We start from the raw sequence: 22720 nt of genomic DNA on the forward strand, positions 1-22720 counted from the left end.
CTGGATTCGTTTTTGTAACAAATCTTAATCAATTAAAAATATATATATATATATACTGTATATATATACACCGTATTTTCCGCACTATAAGGCGCACCTAAAAACCTCCAATTTTTTCAAAAGCTGACAGTGCGCCTTATAATCCGGTGCGCTTTATATATGGACCAATATTGAGCCACAACAGGTCTCGCAACCCCAGCCTCTAGTGTAGCGTCTATTCCAGGGGTCACCAAGGCGGTGCCCGCGGGCACCAAGTAGCCCGTAAGGACCAGATGAGTAGCCTGCTGGCCTGTTCTAAAAATAGCTCAAATAGCAGCACTTACCAGTGAGCTGCCTCTATTTTTTTAATTTTATTTATTTACTAGCAAGCTGGTCTCGCTGTGCTCGACATTTTTAATTCTAAGAGAGACAAAACTCAAATAGAATTTGAAAATCCAAGAAAATATTTTAAAGACTTGGTCTTCACTTGTTTAAATAAATTCATTATTGATTTTACTTTGCTTCTTATAACTTTCAGAAAGACAATTTTAGAGAAAAAATACAACCTTAAAAATGATTTTAGGATTTTTAAACACATATACCTTTTTACCTTTTAAATTCCTTCCTCTTATTTCCTGACAATTTAAATCAATGTTCAAGTATTTATTTATTTTTTATTGTAAAGAATAATAAATACATTTTAATTTAATTCTTCATTTTAGCTTCTGTTTTTTCGACGAAGAATATTTGTGAAATATTTCTTCAAACTTATGATTAAAATGCAAAAAAAATTATTCTGGCAAATCTAGAAAATCTGTAGAATCAAATTCAAATCTTATTTCAATGTCTTTTGAATTTCTTTTAAAATTTTTGTTCTGGAAAATCTAGAAGAAATAATGATTTGTCTTTGTTAGAAATATAGCTTGGTCCAATTTGTTGTACCTGTATATTCTAACAAAGTGCAGATTGGATTTTAACCTATTTAAAACATGTCATCAAAATTCTAAAATTAATCTTAATCAGGAAAAATTACTAATGATGTTCCATAAATTATTTTTTTAATCTTTTCAAAAAGATTCGAATTAGCTAGTTTTTCTCTTCTTTTTTTCGGTTGAATTTTGAATTTTAAAGAGTCGAAATTGAAGATAAACTATGTTTCAAAATTTAATTGTCATTTTTTTCGTGTTTTCTCCTCTTTTAAACCGTTCAATTAAGTGTAAATATCATTAATTATTAATAATAACATAGAGTTAAAGGTAAATTGAGCAAATTGGCTATTTCTGGCAATTTATTTAAGTGTGTATCAAACTGGTAGCCCTTCGCATTAATCACTACCCAAGAAGTAGCTCTTGCTTTCAAAAAGGTTGGTGACCCCTGGTCTATTCTATGTGCCTTATAATGCGGTGCGCCTTGTATGTGAACTAAGTTTTAAAATAGGCCATTCATTGAAGGTGCATCTTATAATCCGGTGCGCCTTATAGTGCAGAAAATACGATATATATATATATATTTTTTTTTTAAATATTTTTTTATATATATATATATATATATTTTTTTTTTTAACGTCTCCTGTACAGCCACTCAGACAAATCATATTGTTGATGTACAGTCGTGGTCAAAAGTGTAGATACACACACGCACACACTCACACTGAGCAGGACGGGGTGATCGATACAGATGTCGATACTATTGATACCTCGTATAGTATATGTTTTTTACTATTAGAAAATCTAATAAGGCTACCATAATTTTTACAGTCATTTATTGCAATATTACTTAACATTTTTATTGTGGTATTTTACTGTAAAAAAATACTGTTAAATCTTGTTCTTTTTGGGTTTCTTTTACAGTATATATACTTTAGATTGTTCTTTAGCTTAAATGTTGCAGAAGTGAGTGCTGCATTAGGTTTGCTGTCCATGGTGCTGAAGGTCAGCATCATCTCCACTTAACTATTCACTATGTCCCACATGTATATTACAGTATATTATATGTGTATAATATATACAGTTGCGGTCAAAAGTGTACATACACTTGTAAAGAACATAATGTCATGGCTGTCTTGAGTTTCCAATCATTTCTACAACTCTTATTTTCTTGTGATGTAGTGATTGGAGCACATACTTGTTGGTCACAAAAAACATTCATGAAGTTTGCTTCTTTTATGAATTTATTATGGGTCTACTGAAAATGTGCTGGGTCAAAAGTATACATACAGCAATGTTAATATTTGCTTGCATGTCCCTTGGCAAGTTTCACTGCAATAAGGCGCTTTTGGTAGCCATCCACAAGCTTCTGCTGGAATTTTTGATCACTCCTCTTGACAAAATTGGTGCAATTCAGCTAAATGTGTTGGTTTTCTGACATGGACTTGTTTCTTCAGCATTGTCCACGTTTAAGTCAGGACTTTGGGAAGGTCATTCTAAAACCTTCATTCTAGCCTGATTTAGCCTTTCCTTTACCACTTTTGACGTGTGTTTGGGATCCTTGTCCTGTTGGAACACCCAACTGCGCCCAAGACCCAACATCCGGGCTGATGATTTTAGCTTGTCCTGAAGAATCTAGAGGTAATCCTCCTTTTTCATTGTCCCATTTACTCTCTGTAAAGCACCAGTTCCATTGGCAGCAAAACAGGCCCAGAGCATAATACTATCACCGCCATGCTTGACGGTAGGAATGGTGTTCCTGGGATTAAAAGCCTCAACTTTTCTCCTCCAAACATATTGCCGGGTATTGTGGCCAAACAGCTCCATTTTAGTTTCATCTGACATCACATGAACAACGATAAGACCTTCTGAAGGAAAGTTCGGTGGTCAAAAGTATATATACAGCCATGTGGACAACCATGACATTTTGTTCTTTACAAGTGTATGTAAACTTTTAACCACGACTGCAGGTGCCCGTGTCTGTTGTACAGATGTACTTTAGAAAAGAGAAGGGCTGGATGTTTGTATTTGAGTAGTGTAATATAATATAAGTAATAGAAACATTTATCAGAACTGTTTATTTCATAGAGTAATGTCGTTAATCATAGAACTGGCACCCAATGCAATGAAAAAAGTATTGATTTTGAATTGAGAATCGGTCTGAATCAAGAATTGATTCTAAATTGAATCGTTAACCCCAAGAATTGAATGAAATTGTGTGGTGCCCAAAGATTCACAGCCCAAGTAAACATAGCACTTGTCACAGAGAGAGCTCACAAGGTGCTTTACATGCTTATAATACAAACAGTACATAAATATGAATACAATGAAAAAAACAATTCCAAATATAAATGGTAAATGGGTTATAGCGCTTGGTACTCAAAGCGCTTTGACACTATTTCCACATTCACCCATTCACACACACATTCACACACTGATGGCGGGAGCTGCCATGCAAGGCCCTAACCACGACCCATCAGGAGCAAGGGTGAAGTGTCTTGCTCAAGGACACAACGGATATGACGAGGTTGGTAGAAGTTGGGGATTGAACCAGGAACCCTCAGGTTGCTGGCAAGGCCACTCTCCCAACAGCGCCGCGCCGTTGGGAGAGTGGCCGTATATAAAAATATAATGTAATATTACAGGAATGAACGCTTAAACAAATGTTTTTATTTTTTTTTATTTTATAAAATGTCAACAAAAGGTGCAGCTCTCAACTCACAAGGTAGTACATGCCACCTTTTAGAAGCAACTAACTCAAAGGCTCGATCATCTTTACTTTATAATTTTTCACGAGGTACAGCAAGTAGAATGTGGTCAGCAGACCGCAGGACTGTCTCTAACAGGACAGTGAAAAGACCAGCGATCTACCAAGTAAGCAGGCTTTTGGCCATTGAGGACACTTTAAAGTACCATTGGAGTGGAGATACAAGTTGACTTTCTCTGCTTAATTGTGTTTCATTGTACCGATTAAATCATATCCAATTGTATTTAGAATCCGCAACATATGTGAAAATACCATCGAAACATCACAAAATGCCACACATTTGAGAATTTTGAATATTCCGCTCCGAATATCTTCAGCAATTTCTGTTGTGTCTCCGTCAATGGGCTGATGCTTCTGCACTCTGACCATATTATCAGGTCAGTTATCTGGAAAAACACAAACAAATTGGAAAGATATGTGCTGTTTATCATTCAGAATCCTTATGTAAGACAAGAACACATATGCTTAGCTTTGTTTATGCATTCAAAATCGTAAATATATAGCTAACAATTGAGTCAACAGATTGAGAGGGTCCTCTATTGCGCCCACTTTAAAATTATCCAGAAACCGCCAACAATACTTAATTGTACATGTTGTGACTTGAAAATTAACCAAATATGAGTGATATTGTTATTATTAGTGCTTACGCAGATGGCTTATTTTAGCGACGCATTGTTGCAGTGAGCCAATGCTAGCTTACGCTGCTAATGTTGACACACTGACTACTTCTGTTTTGTCTCAAACTTGCTAAAAAAGGAATTCTAGATTATAATTCATGCACCTCTCACCTGCTAGTAGACACAATGTGGCCATGGGCCCACAGGCTGGTCCACTTTGACATCCCCCGAGATGGTAAAAAAAGACACTAGTTGCTGCAACGTTTTTTAACCCTTTGTGAGTATTGTGATTGAATCTTCATCTAAACGGAATTATGTGAGCGTCCTGTCGGTCCGACTCCCAGCGAGAGTGGAAATTGTACAGCAAATGTTTGTTTTATTATGGTTTATTATGGTTAGTTTTCATGTTTAGCACCTAGCAGTGCTGCTAATACTATAATGTCTCAATAAAGCTGTATCCGTTTAGCACTCGGCTTCTAAAACTCATCCTCTTTGTGTTCGGGCTCAAAAATATAAGGTCCTGGATAATATTTGTTCCCAAAGTAGTCCTTGTTTGCTCTCACAAAGTCTACCCGATTAGCATTGTTATTGATGGAGAAGGGATCTGTGCTTGCTACTTCTACGTCACAGATCACTTGACTGGCTTTGTGAAATATATACTATTTGACATATCTCTTTATTCGCAAACTTTATAAGTCTTTTGGTGTCTTAAATCAGATAGCGTCAATATAGAGGCAACTTGTTTCTCCACTCTACTGGTACTGTAAGTAATAGATAGCAATTTGTACTGCATCCTGAAATGAACAGGTAGCCAGTGCAAGGACGCAAAAACAGGAATATGTGAATATGACTGAATCTATAAAATCTTGACAAGAGCCGAGCAGCAGCATTTTGGACTGATTGCAGGCAATGTATTGAATTTTTGTTGATAGGTAAAGAGTGAATTACAATAGTCATGACGTGAGGAAACAAGAGCACAAATGACCGATTCCAGCTCAAAATAAGATACTATGGATCTGAGTTTAGAAATGGTTCTGAGGTGGAAAAAGCAGGAGTGGGTTACATTTTTGATGTGCTCATTGAAAAATGCACGTAGTGGTTAAATGTGACCCCACGATTTTTCAGACGTGAGCGCACATTAGCACCAAGGGACCCTAAGCAGTTGGCTATTTTTGAAGTTCATTCAGCTGAAGATTATTACTAGTCATCAAGTCTTTTTCAGACAGTTATTTAGCGTATTAATTTCATTTGTTCTATCAGTGTTAAACGAGCAATATAACAGAAGGTCATCCGCGCACGTGTGAAATGAGGCACCCTCAAATTCCCAATGATTTCCCTGAGTGAAAGCATGTAAAAAGGATAGGCCTCAAAACTGAACCCTGCGGAACCCGCATGAGAGGGGGCTGAATGCTGACTTATGAGGGCCCACAGTCACAGAGAAAGATTGAAACTATTGGAGGGTTGTTCCTGAAATGCTCACCCAGTCCCTCAGATCTCAGATCTGTGCTGAGTTCCTTTGACTTTCCATTGTCGCGTTTGTAACCTTTGAGACACTTGTGATTTAAACTGATTGATTGATTGATTGATTGATTGATTGATTGATTGATTGATTGATTGATTGATTGATTGATTGATTGATAACCGAGTCTAATGACTGCATCACACGAGCCCTATTTAAATGGGCTCAGAGAAGTCAACAAGTGTCGTCAATCATAGTCAAACTGCAGAAACTGAAATCTAAGTAAGATTAAATATCTCAAATAAGGTTTATATTTGTTTATTTTCTGTCTGATAAGATAATTCTTCTCACTAAGCAGATTTTATGTTAGAGTGTTTTACTTGTTTTAAGGGTTTTGGTCCTAAATGATCTCAGTAAGATATTACATTATCTTTAAACGTATCACATTATCTTTAAACACCTTTAACTTGTTAACAATATTAACTACCGTAATTTTCAGACTATAAGCCGCTACTTTTTCCCCTCGTTCTGGTCCCTGCGGCTTATACAAGGGTGCGGCTTATTTACGGCCTGTTCTTCTCCGACACCGACGAAGAGGATTTCGGTGGTTTTAGTACGCAGGAGGAAGACGATGACACAATGATTAAAGACTGACTTTTCATATACCGGTAGGCTGGTTATTTTGATAACGTACAGGCGAGCACTTTGTATTACTTTGCACCGTTGTATTATTTGTACTCTGCACGAATGCTGTTCGCCATGTCAAAGATGTGAAAGTTTGATTGAATGATTGAAAGATTTATTGTTAATAAATGGGACGCTTTGCGTTCCCAAACAGTCATCTCTGTCCCGACAATCCCCTCCGTGGTAGCAGGAACCCCTATATACTACGCTAATTACACATCAAAACCCTGCGGCTTATAGTCGGGTGCGGCTTATATATGGAGCAATCTGTATTTTCCCCTAAATTTAGCTGGTGCGGCTTATAGTCAGGTGCGGCTTATAGTCCGGAAATTACGGTATATGTATTAAACATTCTTGTATTATCATTAAACACCTTTAATTTATTAACAATATTAACTATATGTGTTAAACATGCTTGCATTAACATTAAACACCTTTAACTTGTTAACAAAAACATATATTTCATAAATAGGTAAATATAAATTATATATATGAATGAGGTAGATCCCCGCATCTTGATCAATTGAAAAGTAGCTCGCCTGCAGAAAAAGTGTGAGCACCCCTGCTCTAGAACACCTGTGCTATGTTGACACAAAGCATACAGCTTCTGGTAATACCAGGGAGTATTCCATCCAGGTACTAATCAGGCGAGTATGGTCGGGTTTGATTAGGAGTCCTGGAACCTTAACAAAGCCGGCTTAATGAGATGCATGGTGGGGGCTGGGATCCACCAGTCTTGGCGATGTATTTATCAAGTCTCAGAAGGAACATTCCGTTAATGGAAGGGGAGTGACGCTGGTTAATGGGGGTTAAAATTCCTTCCTAAGTGGCGCAGTAATCGTTTCTGCTCTTGCCTGAGCTGAGTGCCATGGTGAAAGAGGGGAACTGTAACCTGTAATTTGGACACAAATTCGTAAAAAAGGCTTTTATTTGTTGCTACAGGTCATTAAGGCTATCACAGGTATTCTACTGAAGGAGCAATCACTTGTCGTAAACTGCAGCAGATACGGGAGCTTTTGGGTTTTTGGTATTTATAGTACTGAGGTGTGACAAACTGTCAAGACCAAAACACATCTGGTGATTCATTCTAACGGGAAGGAGGCCATAGAAACTGTTGGAACAAGGCAGTTTCAAAACCAACCTAGAAGGTGGACAAATTATTCGAAGACAATAATTTATAACACATATAGTTAATATTGTTAATACATTAAAGGTGTTTAATGATAATACAAGAATGTTTAATACATATAGTTAATATTGTTAACAAGTTAAAGGTGTTTAAAGATAATGTAATATGTTTAAAGATAATGTAATATCTTACTGAGATCATTGTTAATTAATTGTTAAGTGAATAATAGATGGTTAAAAAATGCTGCCTCAACATTCTCAAAGGTTTGATTATTGCACATAGCCGCCCAGAATCTGACCTGGTTAGTTAGTTTAGTTTATTATTTCTTCGGTCAGTGGTCAACAAAATAAACAAACCGTTTTACTTAAACAAACAGTTGTACATTCATAAATGGAAAATGTTGCAGAGCGAAAGGGTTTAGGCTGAAGTTGAACACTTATTGCGCCTAACCTTATAAACAATGTCAAATACAAGATGAGCTTTTCCTTTGCACAACATATTATAAATACACCTTGTACACAACATATACACTGTTTAATTATATACACAGTAAAGACATGTGAAGTATCCTTGTACATGTGTTAGTTAAACTTTTGTACCAATTATATACCAACAATTATACTTCCATTATTATTTATATCCCTCATTTAGTTAGTAATTAACATTGATCATGGTATTAACTACTGTGTTGATTCAAGAGTGATATATTTTTCCAAGACATTGGTCTTAAAGTGTTTTTTAAACTGGAACATTTGAAGGAATGATCCAAGCTGTTCCACAGATGAACCCCCCTGACAGAAACACATCTACTTTTTAAGCTCCTTCTTATGTTTGCTTTCTGAAAGACAGCTGAACCTCTGAGGTCATAGGGACTCTCCCTGGGTTTGAACCTCTCCTGCAGACACCCAGGCAGCATGTGCTTATGAGCTTTGTACGTCACAAGAGCAGTGTTGAGGTCAACAAGATCGTGCAGTTGTAATGTTTTTATTTTAATAAACAGAACATTGGTATGGTCGTGATAATCCGCATAATTTACAATTCTAATGGATTTCTTTTGAAGTAAGAACATAGAGTTGATGTTTGTCTTAGTTAAAATATGGCAAGAAGGACACAGGACTAGAGATGTCCGATAATATCGGTCTGCCGATATTATCGGCCGATATATGCGTTAAAATGTAATATCGGAAATTATCGGTATCGGTTTTTTTATTATCGGTATCGTTTTTTTTATTTTTTTTATTTTTTATTTTTTTATTAAATCAACATAAAAAACACAAGATACACTTACAATTAGTGCACCAACCCAAAAAACCTCCCTCCCCCACTCATTCACACAAAAGGGTTGTTTCTTTCTGTTATTAATATTCTGGTTCCTACATTATATATCAATATATATCAATAGAGTCTGCAAGGGATACAGTCCGTAAGCACACATGATTGTGCGTGCTGCTGGTCCACTAATAGTACTAACCTTTAACAGTTAATTTTACTAATTTTCATTCATTACTAATTTCTATGTAACTGTTTTTATATTGTTGTACTTTCTTTTTTATTCAAGAAAATGTTTTTAATTTATTTATCTTATTTTAATATTTTTTTTTAAAAGTACCTTATCTTCACCATACCTGGTTGTCCAAATTAGGCATAATAATGTGTTATATATATATACATATATCGGTTGATATCGGTATCGGTAATTAAAGAGTTGGACAATATCGGATATCAGCAAAAAGCCATTATCAGACATCCCTACACAGGACACAATGGTTCATCAACATTGGCATTTGAGTGACAAACATGTTCGCCGATCATAATTGTTGAACCTTTTCCTCCTGGCGAATCAAAAGTGTTAACAGGAAACAGCAAGTTTGTGTGTGCTGCAGTGGAGGCAGCCAGTACGCTAATGACAAACACCGCTTGCACCTTGGAAAAAACGTTTTGATGGTGACTAGAGATGTCCGATAATGGCTTTTTTGCCGATATCCGATATTCCGATATTGTCCAACTCTTAATTACCGATACCGATATATACAGTTGTGGAATTAACACATTATTATGCCTAATTTTGTTGTGATGCCCCGCTGGATGCATTAAACAATGTAACCAGGTTTTCCAAAATAAGAGAACAACTTCAACTCAAGTTATGGAAAAAAGTGCCAACATGGCACTGCCATATTTTTAACATTAAAGTGCATTATTTTTTTTAACATGCCTCAAAACAGCAGCTTGGGATGTGGGACATGCTCTCCCTGAGATAATCCTGATACCCACTACAACTATGGGAAACACTGTACTTTGACTTTCAAAAGTGCATTTTTTTAATTTATTTTTTTAACCATGCCTCAAAACAACAGCTACAAAAACAATGAAGGCACACAGCTTTAGTCCAGAGTATACTAGAAACTGGGCTCAATCTGCCCTGTTCTTAACGTATTCGTATGAGTAACAAAAATGTGCGAATAAAAACAAGAAAGGCACAAAAATAAAAAACTGCTTTAGTCTAGACTAGTAGAAAACACAGCCATCCTTTAAAGTGCATGGGGAAAAAAGGCACAAAACATAAATAAAACAGCTTCACTCAATCCAGACTATTAGTCTATTTGTGCAAAAGATGAAGCTCAAAGAGTGGGCTAATTCTTTTTCTGCTTGTCATCACGTGTGAGAGGTAGATTTTTCTGAATGAAAACAAGCAAGGTTCTGGGTATTTGTTCTGTTGTGTTTATGTTGTGTTAAGGTGCGGATGTTCTCCCGAAATGTGTTTGTCATTCTTGTTTGGTGTGGGTTCACAGTGTGGCGCGTATTTGTAACAGTGTTAAAGTTGTTTATACGGTCACCCTCAGTGTGACCTGTATGGCTGTTGACCAAGTATGAATTGCATTCACTTGTGTGTGTGAAAAGCCGTAGACATTATGTGATTGGGCCAGCACGCAAAGGCAGTGCCTTTAAATTTTATTGCCGCTCTGTACTTCTCCCTACGCCCGTGTACACAGCGGCGTTTTAAAAAGTCATACATTTTACTTTTTGATACAGATACTGATAATTTTGAAACCGATACCGATAATTACAGATACTACATTTTAAAGCATTTATCGGCCGATAATATCTGCAGTCCGATATTATCAGACATCCCTAATGGTGACTAGGCTTGGGCCAATAGTCAATATGTTTTATCTAACAATAAATGAAAATTAAGTTAAAATAATAAAATTTAAAATTTAATTGCCATGTCCAAGTGATTGTTTTCTTCATCCCTTGTTCTGTGCATCGCTGTCAGCAACCGAGCACATTTATTCAACGGTAGAATTAACTCAACGCAGTGAGCCCTCTTTTCAGTCGTTCACAATCTTTGTCTCGGTGGGCGGATACGGCACCGCTAGCTTACACAGAAAAGGCTTCACAGATATCGCCTCCCCTACTCGCAACTCGCTAGTCAGAAGTTCCGCAAAGTAAGATAAATTAGAAGGAAAATATGATTAAAAAGCCAAATGTCAAGTTGTGGGAATATTTCGGCTTCAAACACGATGGGCAATATGAGCCCATCAACACGGACGAATGAGCGAGAAAATAAAAAAAGACAATGTCAATCAATCAATCAATCAATGTTTACTTATACAGTCCTAAATCACGAGTGTCTCAAAGGGCTGCACAAGCCACAACGACATCCTCGGCTCAGATCCCACATCAGGGCAAGAAAAAACTCAACCCAATGAGATAACAATGAGAAACTTTGGAGGGGACCGCAGATGTGGGGACCCTCCCCCTGGGCGACCCGTGCAATGGAGGTCGAGTGGATCTAGCATAATATTGTGAGAGTCCAGTCCATAGTGGATCTAACATAATATTGTGAGAGTCCAGTCCATAGTGGATCTAACATAATAGTGTGAGAGTCCAGTCCGTAGTGGATCTAACATAATAGTGTGAGAGTCCAGTCCGTAGTGGATCTAACATAATAGTGTGAGAGTCCAGTCCATAGTGGATCTAACATAATAGTGTGAGAGTCCAGTCCATGGTGGATCTAACATAATAGTGTGAGAGTCCAGTCCATAGTGGATCTAACATAATAGTGTGAGAGTCCAGTCCGTAGTGGATCTAACATAATAGTGTGAGAGTCCAGTCCATAGTGGATCTAACATAATAGTGTGAGAGTCCAGTCCGAAGTGGATCTAACATAATAGTGTGAGAGTCCAGTCCATAGTGGATCTAACATAATAGTGTGAGAGTCCAGTCCATAGTGGATCTAACATAATAGTGAGAGTCCAGTCCATAGTGGAGCTAACATAATGGTGTGAGAGTCCAGTCCATAGTGGATCTAACATAATATTTTGAAAGTCCAGTCCATAGTGGATCTTACATAATAGTGAGAGTCCAGTCCATAGTGGATCTAACATAATAGTGTGAGAGTCCAGTCCATAGTGGATCTAACATAATAGTGTGAGAGTCCAGTCCATAGTGGATCTAACATAATAGTGTGAGAGTCCAGTCCATAGTGGATCTAACATAATAGTGTGAGAGTCCAATCCATAGTGGATCTAACATAATAGTGTGAGAGTCCAGTCCATAGTGGATCTAACATAATAGTGTGAGAGTCCAGTCCATAGTGGATCTAACATAATAGTGTGAGAGTCCAGTCCATAGTGGATCTAACATAATAGTGTGAGAGTCCAATCCATAGTGGATCTAACATAATAGTGTGAGAGTCCAGTCCATAGTGGATCTAACATAATATTGTGAGAGTCCAGTCCATAGTGGATCTAACATAATAGTGAGAGTCCAGTCCATAGTGGATCTAACATAATATTGAGAGAGTCCAGTCCATAGTGGATCTAACATAATAGTGTGAGAGTTCAGTCCGTAGTGGAGCTAACATAATAGTGTGAGAGTCCAGTCCATAGTGGATCAAACATAATATTGAGAGAGTCCAGTACATAGTGAATCTAACATAATAGTGTGAGAGTCCAGTTCATAGTGGATCTAACATAATAGTGTGAGAGTCCAGTCCGTAGTGGATCTAACATAATAGTGAGAGTCCAGTCCATAGTGGATCTAACATAATAGTGAGAGTCCCGTCCATAGTGGATCTAACATAATAGTGAGAGTCCAGTCCATAGTGGGGCCAGCAGGAGATCATCTTGAGTGGAGACAGGTCAGCAGTGCAGAGACGTCCCCAACTGGTGCACAGACGAGTGGTCCACCCTGGGTCCCGACTTTGGACAGGTAGCGCTTCATCCGTGGCCACCGAACCTGTGCCCCCCCTTTACGAAGGAGAGGGGGGCAGAGCAGAAAAGAAACGGCAGATCAACTGGTCTAACAATGTCCAGCCTGCTTTTTCCAATTGGGGAATAAAAGGCCCTCAGAGATGTTTACTACTTAATTAATAGGGGTGTGGTGTGCATCTCTACATAAAATGGTGAGCCGACATGCATCTAGATACATGGGTTAACAACACTTTTTACAACATTATGATTCGATGCGATTTGATGCAGACGGTAGCTTTGCATGATGAAAAAATGCATCATGTCAGAACAATGTCATGTGTTTATATTTTAAGTAGACACAGAAAAAACAAGCACTTCCTGGAATAATTATGAGCAAATAATAGAAGAGAGAGTGCTGGCCCGGCTCAAAGGAGGTGAGTTTTAGTGAAGTGCACGGTTGCCTGAAAAACATTATTTCTCCTCACAATTTCAGCATTTCAGTCACATTTCCGCAACTTTCCGTGTTTAATAGTAGACTCACTTTTTATTGAAGATTCCGTAATTCTGTCTGCGATAGCACTGAACGCACAGGGCTCTAGATAACTACATTATTGCTGACATTTACTTAGCTGCGTGTTTAGCTCCAAGTTAGGTCATTCTGTGAATGTCTCTCATTTTATTTACTTCTGCGGAAAAAGGGAAAATGTCGACTCGGATTCGCTGTTGTCACGGACAATTCCGCCATGTTTGATGTTAATACGCTCACGGCTGATCACCATGATTCATCTGCAATGTATTATGACGTAAAATCGACAATGGAAAGTGATTTTTCTGCATTTTGTTCAGGAGAGAACACACAGAAGTATAATACAAATAATAACAGAAGAAGTGATCAACTTAAAAAGATGGTTTGACAAAAACAGACAATCTTTGAATCTCAGTAAGACTAAAATAATGCTATTTGGTAACAGTAGAAGAGAAAGTCAAACATAAATACAAATAGACAGAGTAGACATTTAAAGGGTAAAAGAAAACACATTTTTGGGTGTAATAATAGATGATAAAATGAATTGAAAATCACTTCATATTCTCTACTGCTCACTAGTGTTACATATCTGAGTTATTGTGCAGAAATATGGGGAAATAACTACAAAAGTACACTTCATTCACTAACTGTGTTACAAAAACGATCAATTATTTATTTTTTTTAAAATGTATTTATTTATTTATAAAAAAAAATTTATAATGTCCTGCCCAGCTTCTCGGGCAAATCATATAGTAGATGTAGATGCCCATATCGGCTGTTCAGATTTACTTTACAAAAGAGAAGTGTGGGATACTTCTCTTGTTGCCTTATTTGTATTTTGACTCTATTAAATGTATTTATATTATCATTTGGTGCAGCCGGGCCGGAGCAGGAGGGGATAGAAAGAGAGAAAAAGGAAGACTGAGGGGGGAATTGTGGGGACAAGAGGGGGATTAGACAGAGAGACAAAAACAACAACAGCAAACACAACAACAACAACAACAACAACAACAGAGCAACATCAGCAAATACGACATGTACAAATATGATGGTAAAAGTAATAGCAAATAAGCAGTTAGCGAAAAAAAAAATACAGAAATGGCAATGAGCATTATTACACTAAAAATGGAGCAATATGAATACCAATAGAAATAGTGCTATTGATAATAAACAATACCAATACTTTACCTTTATTATCAACAATACAATTGTTCAAATGCAACAATACATATACGTAATGATAACTTGAGATACGAAAGAATGCAGAAAAATGGAGGGGAAGAAAGAGAAGCAACCTACATTAACCTTTTAGATTGTTATAGTAACAATAGGTTAAGCTTTGTCAGCGTGCCATGTGTTATACCCAGTTTACCCTAGGGCAACAACGTTAATATATGTTTGATGAAACGTGATTATGTGCATGAGTGTATGTGTGCATATGTACAGTATGTGTATATGAAAAACAATCAATTAGAATAATACGTAATGTTGGATATAGAGAACATACAAACCCTTTATTTATTAAATGACAATTATTGAAATTCAAGGATTTGGTGCATTTGCAAACATCTAAAATGATACACAAAGCAAACTATAACCTGCTAGCCAAGAATATACAACAATTCTTCTCAACAAAAGAGGAGAAATATAACCTTAGAGGACAATCTCATTTAAAACATTCGTACGCACGTACAACACTTAAAACCTTTAGCATGTCTGCATGTGGAATTAAATGATGGAATGGATTAGGCAAAGAAATCCAACAAAGCAGCAATATGATTCACTTTAAGAGACTGTTCCAACTACAAGTGTGCACAAAGTACACAGAACAAGAATTATGATAAACATTTTGAACTCTTGAGACAAATATTATTTATGTATTTAATATTTGTTTACTTCCATCCATCCATCCATATTCTACCGCTTGTCCCTTTCGTGGTCGCGGGGGGTGCTGGAGCCTATCTCAGCTACAATCGGCCGGAAGGCGGGGTACACCCTGGACAAGTCTTACTATGGTATATTATTTATGTGCTCACTGTTCTGTTACAGAGAACAAGGAAATTGAATAAAACCGCTATGGTATGAAAAGGGGTAGGATTAAATAAGCTCTGCTTCTTCCTACTCCTTTTCGTGCGTGCTGTAATGAAACAACTGGAATTTGATGATGCATTACATTGCATCGTATGCATGTTCCATAAAAACTGAAAGTGAAAGTACCAAGACTCCCCGTCCTTTAAGCCAACCGACAGTCCTTGCTGTTCCCAGGCATCCTGTCCGTGCTCTCGCTGTCCTCCGAGTGCACCTCGCTGGCAACGGAGCTGCCCAAGGTCTCCTACGTGAAGGCCATCGACATCTGGCTCATCGCCTGCCTGCTGTTTGGCTTCGCCTCGCTGGTAGAGTACGCCGTGGTCCAAGTTATGCTCAACAGCCCCAAGCGCATCGAGGCGGAGAAGGCCAAGATAGCTGCCAAGGAGAAGGCCATGGGAAAGAGTGCCGCCGCCGTTGCTGCTGTTACCACCACCTCCACCGGCACCATCAACACCACCACCAGGAACAACACGGTCAACGGGACCGGAGGGACGCCGCTCCACGTCAGCACCTTGCATGTCAGTGTATCTTCTTTGATTGACTACTCTTTCTGCTTCTGTAGATCTCAAATAATTCAATTTAAAACATTTCAGGTACTGTCACTCTTCCCACTTCAGAGATCTAATCTAAATGCAAAACAGAGGAGTCTAATTTGGAAGAAAAAAAACACATTCCAACTAGGACTGGGCCATATGGCCTTTTATTAATATCTCCATATTTTTAGGCCATGTCACGATACATGATATATTAAAGGCCTACTGAAATGATTTTTTTTTATTTAAACGGGAATAGCAGATCCATTCTATGTGTCATACTTGATCATTTCGCGATATTGCCATATGTTTGCTGAAAGGATTTAGTAGAGAAAATCGACGATAAAGTTCGCAACTTTTGCTCGCTGATAAAAAAAAAAGCCTTGCCTGTAGCGGAAGTAGCGTGACGTCACAGGAGCTAGTATTCCTCACAATTCCCCGTTGTTTACAATGGAGCGAGAGAGATTCGGACCGAGAAAGTGACGATTACCCCATTAATTTGAGCGAGGATGAAAGATTCGTAGATGAGGAACGTTACAGTGAAGGACTTGAGAGGCAGTGATGGACGTATCTTTTTTCGCTCTGACCGTAACTTAGGTACAAGCTGGCTCATTGGATTCCACACTCTCCTTTCTTTATTGTGGATCACGGATTTGTATTTTAAACCACCTCGGATACTATATCCTCTTGAAAATGAGAGTCGAGAACGCGAAATGGACATTCAGTGCCTTTTATCTCCACGACAATACATCGGCGAAATGCTTTAGCTACGAGCTAACGTGATAGCATCGTGCTTTAACTGCATATAGAAACAAAAAAATAAACCCCTGACTGGAAGGATAGATAGAAAATCAACAATACTATTAAACCGTGGACATGTAAATACACGGTTAATGCTTTCCAGGCTGGCGAAGGTTAACAATGCTGTGCTAACGACGCCATTGAAGCTAACTTAGCAACGGGACCTCACAGAGCTATGCTAAAAACATTAGCTCTCCACCTACGCCAGCAAGCCCTCATCTACTCATCGACACCCGTGCTCACCTGCGTTCCAGCGATCGGCAGAAGGACGAAGGACTTCACCCGATGCGTTTGGCGGCCCGGAGACGTAGGAAGTCAAGGTGAGGTCGGCGGCTAGCGCGTCTAGCGCTCCAACAAAGTCCTCCTGGTTGTGTTGCTGTAGTCCGCTGCTAATACACCGATCCCACCTACAACTGTCTTCTTTGCAGCCTTCATTGTTCATTAAACAAATTGCAAAAGATGTCCAGAATACTGTGGAATTATGAAATGAAAACAGAGCTTTTTGTATAGGATTCTACGGGGTACCATAACTTCCGTTACTCTGACTTCGTCACGCGCATACGTCATCATACCGGGAAGTTTTAAATGTCACTTTATAAGTTAACCCGGCCGTATTGGCATGTGTTGCAATGTTAAGATTTCATCATTGATATATAAACTATCAGACTGCGTGGTCGGTAGTAGTGGCTTTCAGTAGGCCTTTAACACTTGATGCATATAATGACAGCAGAATGAGGATTCTATGTGTCTACATTAAAACATTCTTCTTCATACTGCATTAATATATGCTCATTTTAAACTTTCATGCAGAGAAGGAAATCACAACTAAAAGTGTATTTATTAAACCGTTATTAAGCAGTGGCACAAACATTCATGTCATTTCCAAAACAGAAAGTGCAAGATTGTCAGAGACATTTTTAAACAAGCTATTAGTGCACTTTTGTGCATGATGTCACTAAAATGACGTATCAAAACAACACTAAATTTAAGTGCACTTTTTGTACAGAACGCCACTACAATAGTTTAAAACAAATAAAGTGCACTTTTGTGCATGATGTCACACAAGATATTTCAATAACTGTACAATATAAATTAGCTATTCATACGGTGTTGATGTGGAAATGGAAGACGCCAGCAGGCTCAATTTGGTCAGTGCTGGTTGCTTTGGCATTTTGTTGGTGTGGCACCGGCCGGAGATGTTGACATGCGGAGTTTCAAGCACTCCTTATTCTCTAGCGGGTGACTTTTCAAATGATGCTACAAATTAGTAGTGCCGCTACTTTTTGTAGCAACGCTTTTGCCGCATACTTGACATATTACGGTTGTCTGTTCAACATATTCCCGCTTGAAGCCAAACCACCGCCAGACGATGGACCCCCTGCTGTTTTTCTTGGGAATTAATTATTCTTCCTTCATTTGTTACCAGATTGGCACCTCCTCTCTCCCGTATTACCACTCGCACCACCTGCCGCAGCTAATGTTACCCGTATGTGACGTATGTAAGAAGGTGCGCTTGTTTTATGTCTCTGTGAGAAGGAGAGACAAAGAGTGAGAAGAGCCTGTAGTGTAATGCCTGCAGCTAAAAGCAACTGCGCGAGAACGTATACGCCAATATCACGATATAGTCATTTTCTATATCGCACAGAGACAAACCCGCGATATATCCAGTATATTCCATATATCGCCCAGCCCTAATTCCAACATGAGTGATATCCAACCCGTGCATGTCATCCCAATTGGTCACTAATTGAAATTAATTTTTCTCCAGAGTGTTAGTGTGTTGGGATTGAGGGGATTACCTGACTCCATTGTGCTTTAATAGACCTTCTTGTCAAAAGCAAATCAAAAATAATGAAGCTCAGATGAGTTTAATTACTTTAGCGCAGGGGTCACCAACCTTTTTGAAACCAAGAGCTACGTCTTGTGTAGTGATTAATGCGAAGGGCTACCAGTTTGATACACACTTAAATAAATTGCCAGAAATAGCCAATTTGCTCAATTTACCTTTAACTCTATGTTATTATTAATAATTAATAATATTTACACTTAATTTAATGGTTTAAAAGAGGAGAAAACACGAAAAAAATGACAATTAAATTTTGAAACATAGTTTGTCTCCAATTTCGACTCTTTAAAATTCAAAATTCAACCGAAAAAAAGAAGAGAAAAACTAGTTAATTCGAATCTTTTTGAAAAAATTAAAAAAATAATTTATGGAACATCATTAGTAATTTCTCCTGATTAAAATTAATTTTAGAATTTTGATGACATGTTTTAAATAGGTTAAAATCCAATCTGCACTTTGTTAGAATATATAACAAATTGGACCAAGCTATATTTCTAACAAAGACAAATCATTATTTCTTCTAGATTTTCCAGAACAAAATTTTTAAAAGGAATTCAAAAGACTTTGAAATAAGATTTAAATTTGATTCTACAGATTTTCTAGATTTGCCAGAATAATTGTTTTGAATTTTAATCATAATAAGGTTGAAGAAATATTTCACAAATATTATTCGTCGAAAAAACAGAAGCTAAAATGAAGAATTAAATTAAAATGTATTTATTATTCTTTACAATAGAAAAAATAAATTTACTTGAACATTGATTTAAATTGTCAGGAAAGAAGAGGAAGGAATTTAAAAGGTAAAAAGGTATATGTGTTTAAAAATCCTAAAATCATTTTTAAGGTTGGATTTTTTCTCTAAAATTGTCTTTCTGAAAGTTATAAAAAGCAAAGTAAAAAAATTAATGAATTCATGTAAACAAGTAAAGACCAAGTCTTTTAAAATATTTTCTTGGATTTTCAAATTCTATTTGAGTTTTGTCTCTCTTAGAATTAAAAATGTCGAGCAAAGCGAGACCAGCTTGCTAGTAAATAAATACAATTTAAAAAATAGAGGCAGCTCACTGGTAAGTGCTGCTATTTGAACTATTTTTAGAACAGGCCAGCGGGCTACTCATCTGGTCCTTACGGGCTACCTGGTGCCCGCGGGCACCGCGTTGGTGACCCCTGCTTTAGCGACTGTCGTCTGATTAGACCCCGTTCACTCCTGTGAGCCTTCAGAGGGCTTGAAAAAAGGCTTTTTTGTGGGACTGCCTGTTGGAAGTTGTTTTTTATAATCCCAGGTTTAGGGGGTTGTGACATCACAGAGGGACGGGAGGAGTCAAATGATGCTTGACATTATCATGAGGGGTTTTGTCCAAACAGTCCATCTACCGTAAATTCCGGACTATAAGCCGCTATTTTATGGATTTTTCTTTGCATAATGCAAATAGTTTTCATGCAAGGCGTTCTATGGCGCCATTGTTTGGACAAGTTTGCTCACTGAATGTCTACTATAATAACCAAATATATTGATTATTAAGTTTGGACTCCCCTGATCCAGAGATTTAGGCCCTGGAAGCAAAAATCATATTTATTGATATATGACTGATTTTTAACACTTTTATGAGACCCCGAGACCTTAAGTCTGTTTTGTTTAACTGTCATCGTCCAAATAATAATATAATGAACCCAAAACATTGTTGTTGGGAATATTTTCATATTTACTTATTACATAACCCAAAAGCAGTGAAGTTGTCACGTTGTGTAAATGGTAAATAAAAAGAGAATACAATGATTTGCAAATCCTTTTCAACTTATATTCAATTGAATAGACTGCAAAGACAAGATATTTCATGTTCACACTGAGAAACGTATTTCTTTTTTAGCTAATAATCATGAATTTAGAATTTAATGGCAGCAACACATTGCAAAAAAGTTGTCACAAGGGCATTTTTACCACTGTGTTACATGGCCTTTCCTTTTAACAACACTCAGTAACGGTTTGGGAACTGAGGAGACACATTTTTGAAGCTTTTCAGGTGGAATTATTTCCCATTCTTGCTTGATGTACAGTTTAAGTTGTTCAACAGTCCGGGGGTCTCCCTTGTGGTATTTTAGGCTTCATATTGCGCCACACATTTTCAACCGGAAGTAGAAGTGCCGTTCCGACTTCTAATCGTCCATAGTGTTTATATTCGTAGGAATTTTACATTCCTCACTCCAAGTAACGTTTGTAAGTTAAACAATATAACTAAAACAATTCTTACTTACTAAACCTTCCTATGTGTGATGTCCGTAGGAGTGTTTTCATGCATATTTGTACGTGCTATCGTAATGTAATAGAGCTTGCGTCGTTAGCATCAGCTATTATGCTAACTCGTTTACGAGTGTTTGTGTTAGTATTATTAACTTACAATCACATTCTGTTTTTAATGTTTCATTTTCGCAAATTATTCAGAAAATGTTCCCAAAATGTCACCGTGGAGTTATTTTACTACCGTGTTACAGACACTGTTTGGAAACAAAGTATGTAAATAAACATTTATTTATATATATATATATGTGTGTATGTATGTATGTATGTATGTATGTATATATATATATATATATATATATATATATATATATATATATATATATATATATATATATATATATATATATATATATATATATATATATATATATATATGTCTTAATTAGATTATCCAAAAAAAAAATAGTGCTCGATACCGTGGTAGAGCGTAATATGTATGTGTGGGAAAAACCACAAGACTATTTAATCTCTACAGGCCTGTTTCATGAGGGGTTTCCCTCAATCATCAGGAGATGATTGAGGGAAACCCCTCATGAAACAGGCCTGTAGAGATTAAATAATTAAATAGTCTTGTGATTTTTCCCACACATACATATATATATATATATATATGTTTGGGAACCCCTGTCTTAGATCAACATTCTAGTGGATCATTTTTGTGTTCCCAATACTAACTGCTCATATCCCCAGCAGGGTGTTCAGGTCCTAGTTAGCGTCCGGTCCCACACGTGGAAGACAAAGATAAATCCCTCCGTGTCTTTTTCCCGCAGGTGGCAGAGACCCGCTGCAAGAAGGTGTGCACCTCCAAGTCGGACCTGCGCACCAACGACTTCAGCATCGTGGGCTCGCTCCCGCGGGACTTTGAGCTGTCGAACTTTGACTGCTACGGCAAGCCCATCGAGACCAGGGGTGGCGCCGGGAAGTCCCAAGCCAAGAACAACAAGAAGCCCCCTCCCCCGAAGCCCGTCATCCCCTCGGCCGCCAAGAGGGTCGACCTGTACGCGCGGGCCCTCTTCCCCTTCACCTTCCTCTTCTTCAACGTCATCTACTGGTCCGTGTACTTGTGATCCTCTTTAATCCCCCCAAAAATCGGTGCTTCCTTGAATCGAGCCCGGCGTGTTCATCCTTCCATCCAAATTGAGTGCTGCAATGAAGCTAAACCTACTATATGAATATTTATCTTTACATATTTAATGTTAATTATCATCATTTGTGCATTAGATGACCAGCCAGCCTTTCTTTCCCTGAAAATACGGAATCCTATATTGACTGAAATCAAATCAGGAAAGACAGACTATCTATTTGGCAGCGTTGCAGGATGCACAGACGTATAAAAGAGTAAATGTAAATATCTATTTATGATTCCACCGTTTATTTGCCCACCGCTTTGAGGAGTTGCGGAAGTGGAACCTTGGCTTTACTTTGCATGTTTTAGCAAGGGAACGCATGCATGCCAAGATATACAAGTAGACATTACGAACGTTGATTTCGGGTTCTTTTGACGGTCATGTGACAAGGCCACGCCCCCCTCGCAGCTGCGATGTTCACCCCCCCAACCCAGTAAGTGAGGTCGCGAGCGCGTTTGTGAGATTTGCAAGTAACGATCAATAAAATATTACTTTTCACCGTGTGAGCTAAACTGACACAGAATCATTGCTGTCATGTGACCATCGGCACTTGTGGAAGGAGGTCCTGACCTTGAGCAACCCAAACATGACGTTGAAACAACATGCTTTTTGACAACATTTAATCAATGTTGGGTTTGGACATTGATTTGACCGTTGAAATTTGGTCGTTTCTCAACCAATATTCTACAACTCAACTACAACGTTAAAATAATATACTTTTTGACGACGTTCATTCAATGTCAG

General features: G+C 37.8%; 1 protein-coding gene across 1 annotated transcript in view; it reads left to right on the top strand.

Moving 5' to 3' along the window:
- LOC133645136 (glycine receptor subunit beta-like) overlaps nt 1–22499 on the top strand; it is a 103000-nt gene extending 80501 nt beyond the window's left edge. Inside the window, exons 9-10 of the mRNA XM_062039970.1 lie at nt 15548–15888; nt 21620–22499. Of these exons, the coding sequence (XP_061895954.1) occupies nt 15548–15888; nt 21620–21916 (638 nt within the window). The 3' untranslated portion in view covers nt 21917–22499. The remainder of the gene's footprint in view (nt 1–15547; nt 15889–21619) is intronic.
- The last annotated feature ends 221 nt before the right edge of the window (nt 22500–22720 follow it).

The sequence above is a fragment of the Entelurus aequoreus genome, linkage group LG28, assembly GCF_033978785.1.
Source record: "Entelurus aequoreus isolate RoL-2023_Sb linkage group LG28, RoL_Eaeq_v1.1, whole genome shotgun sequence".
NCBI lineage: Eukaryota > Metazoa > Chordata > Actinopteri > Syngnathiformes > Syngnathidae > Entelurus > Entelurus aequoreus.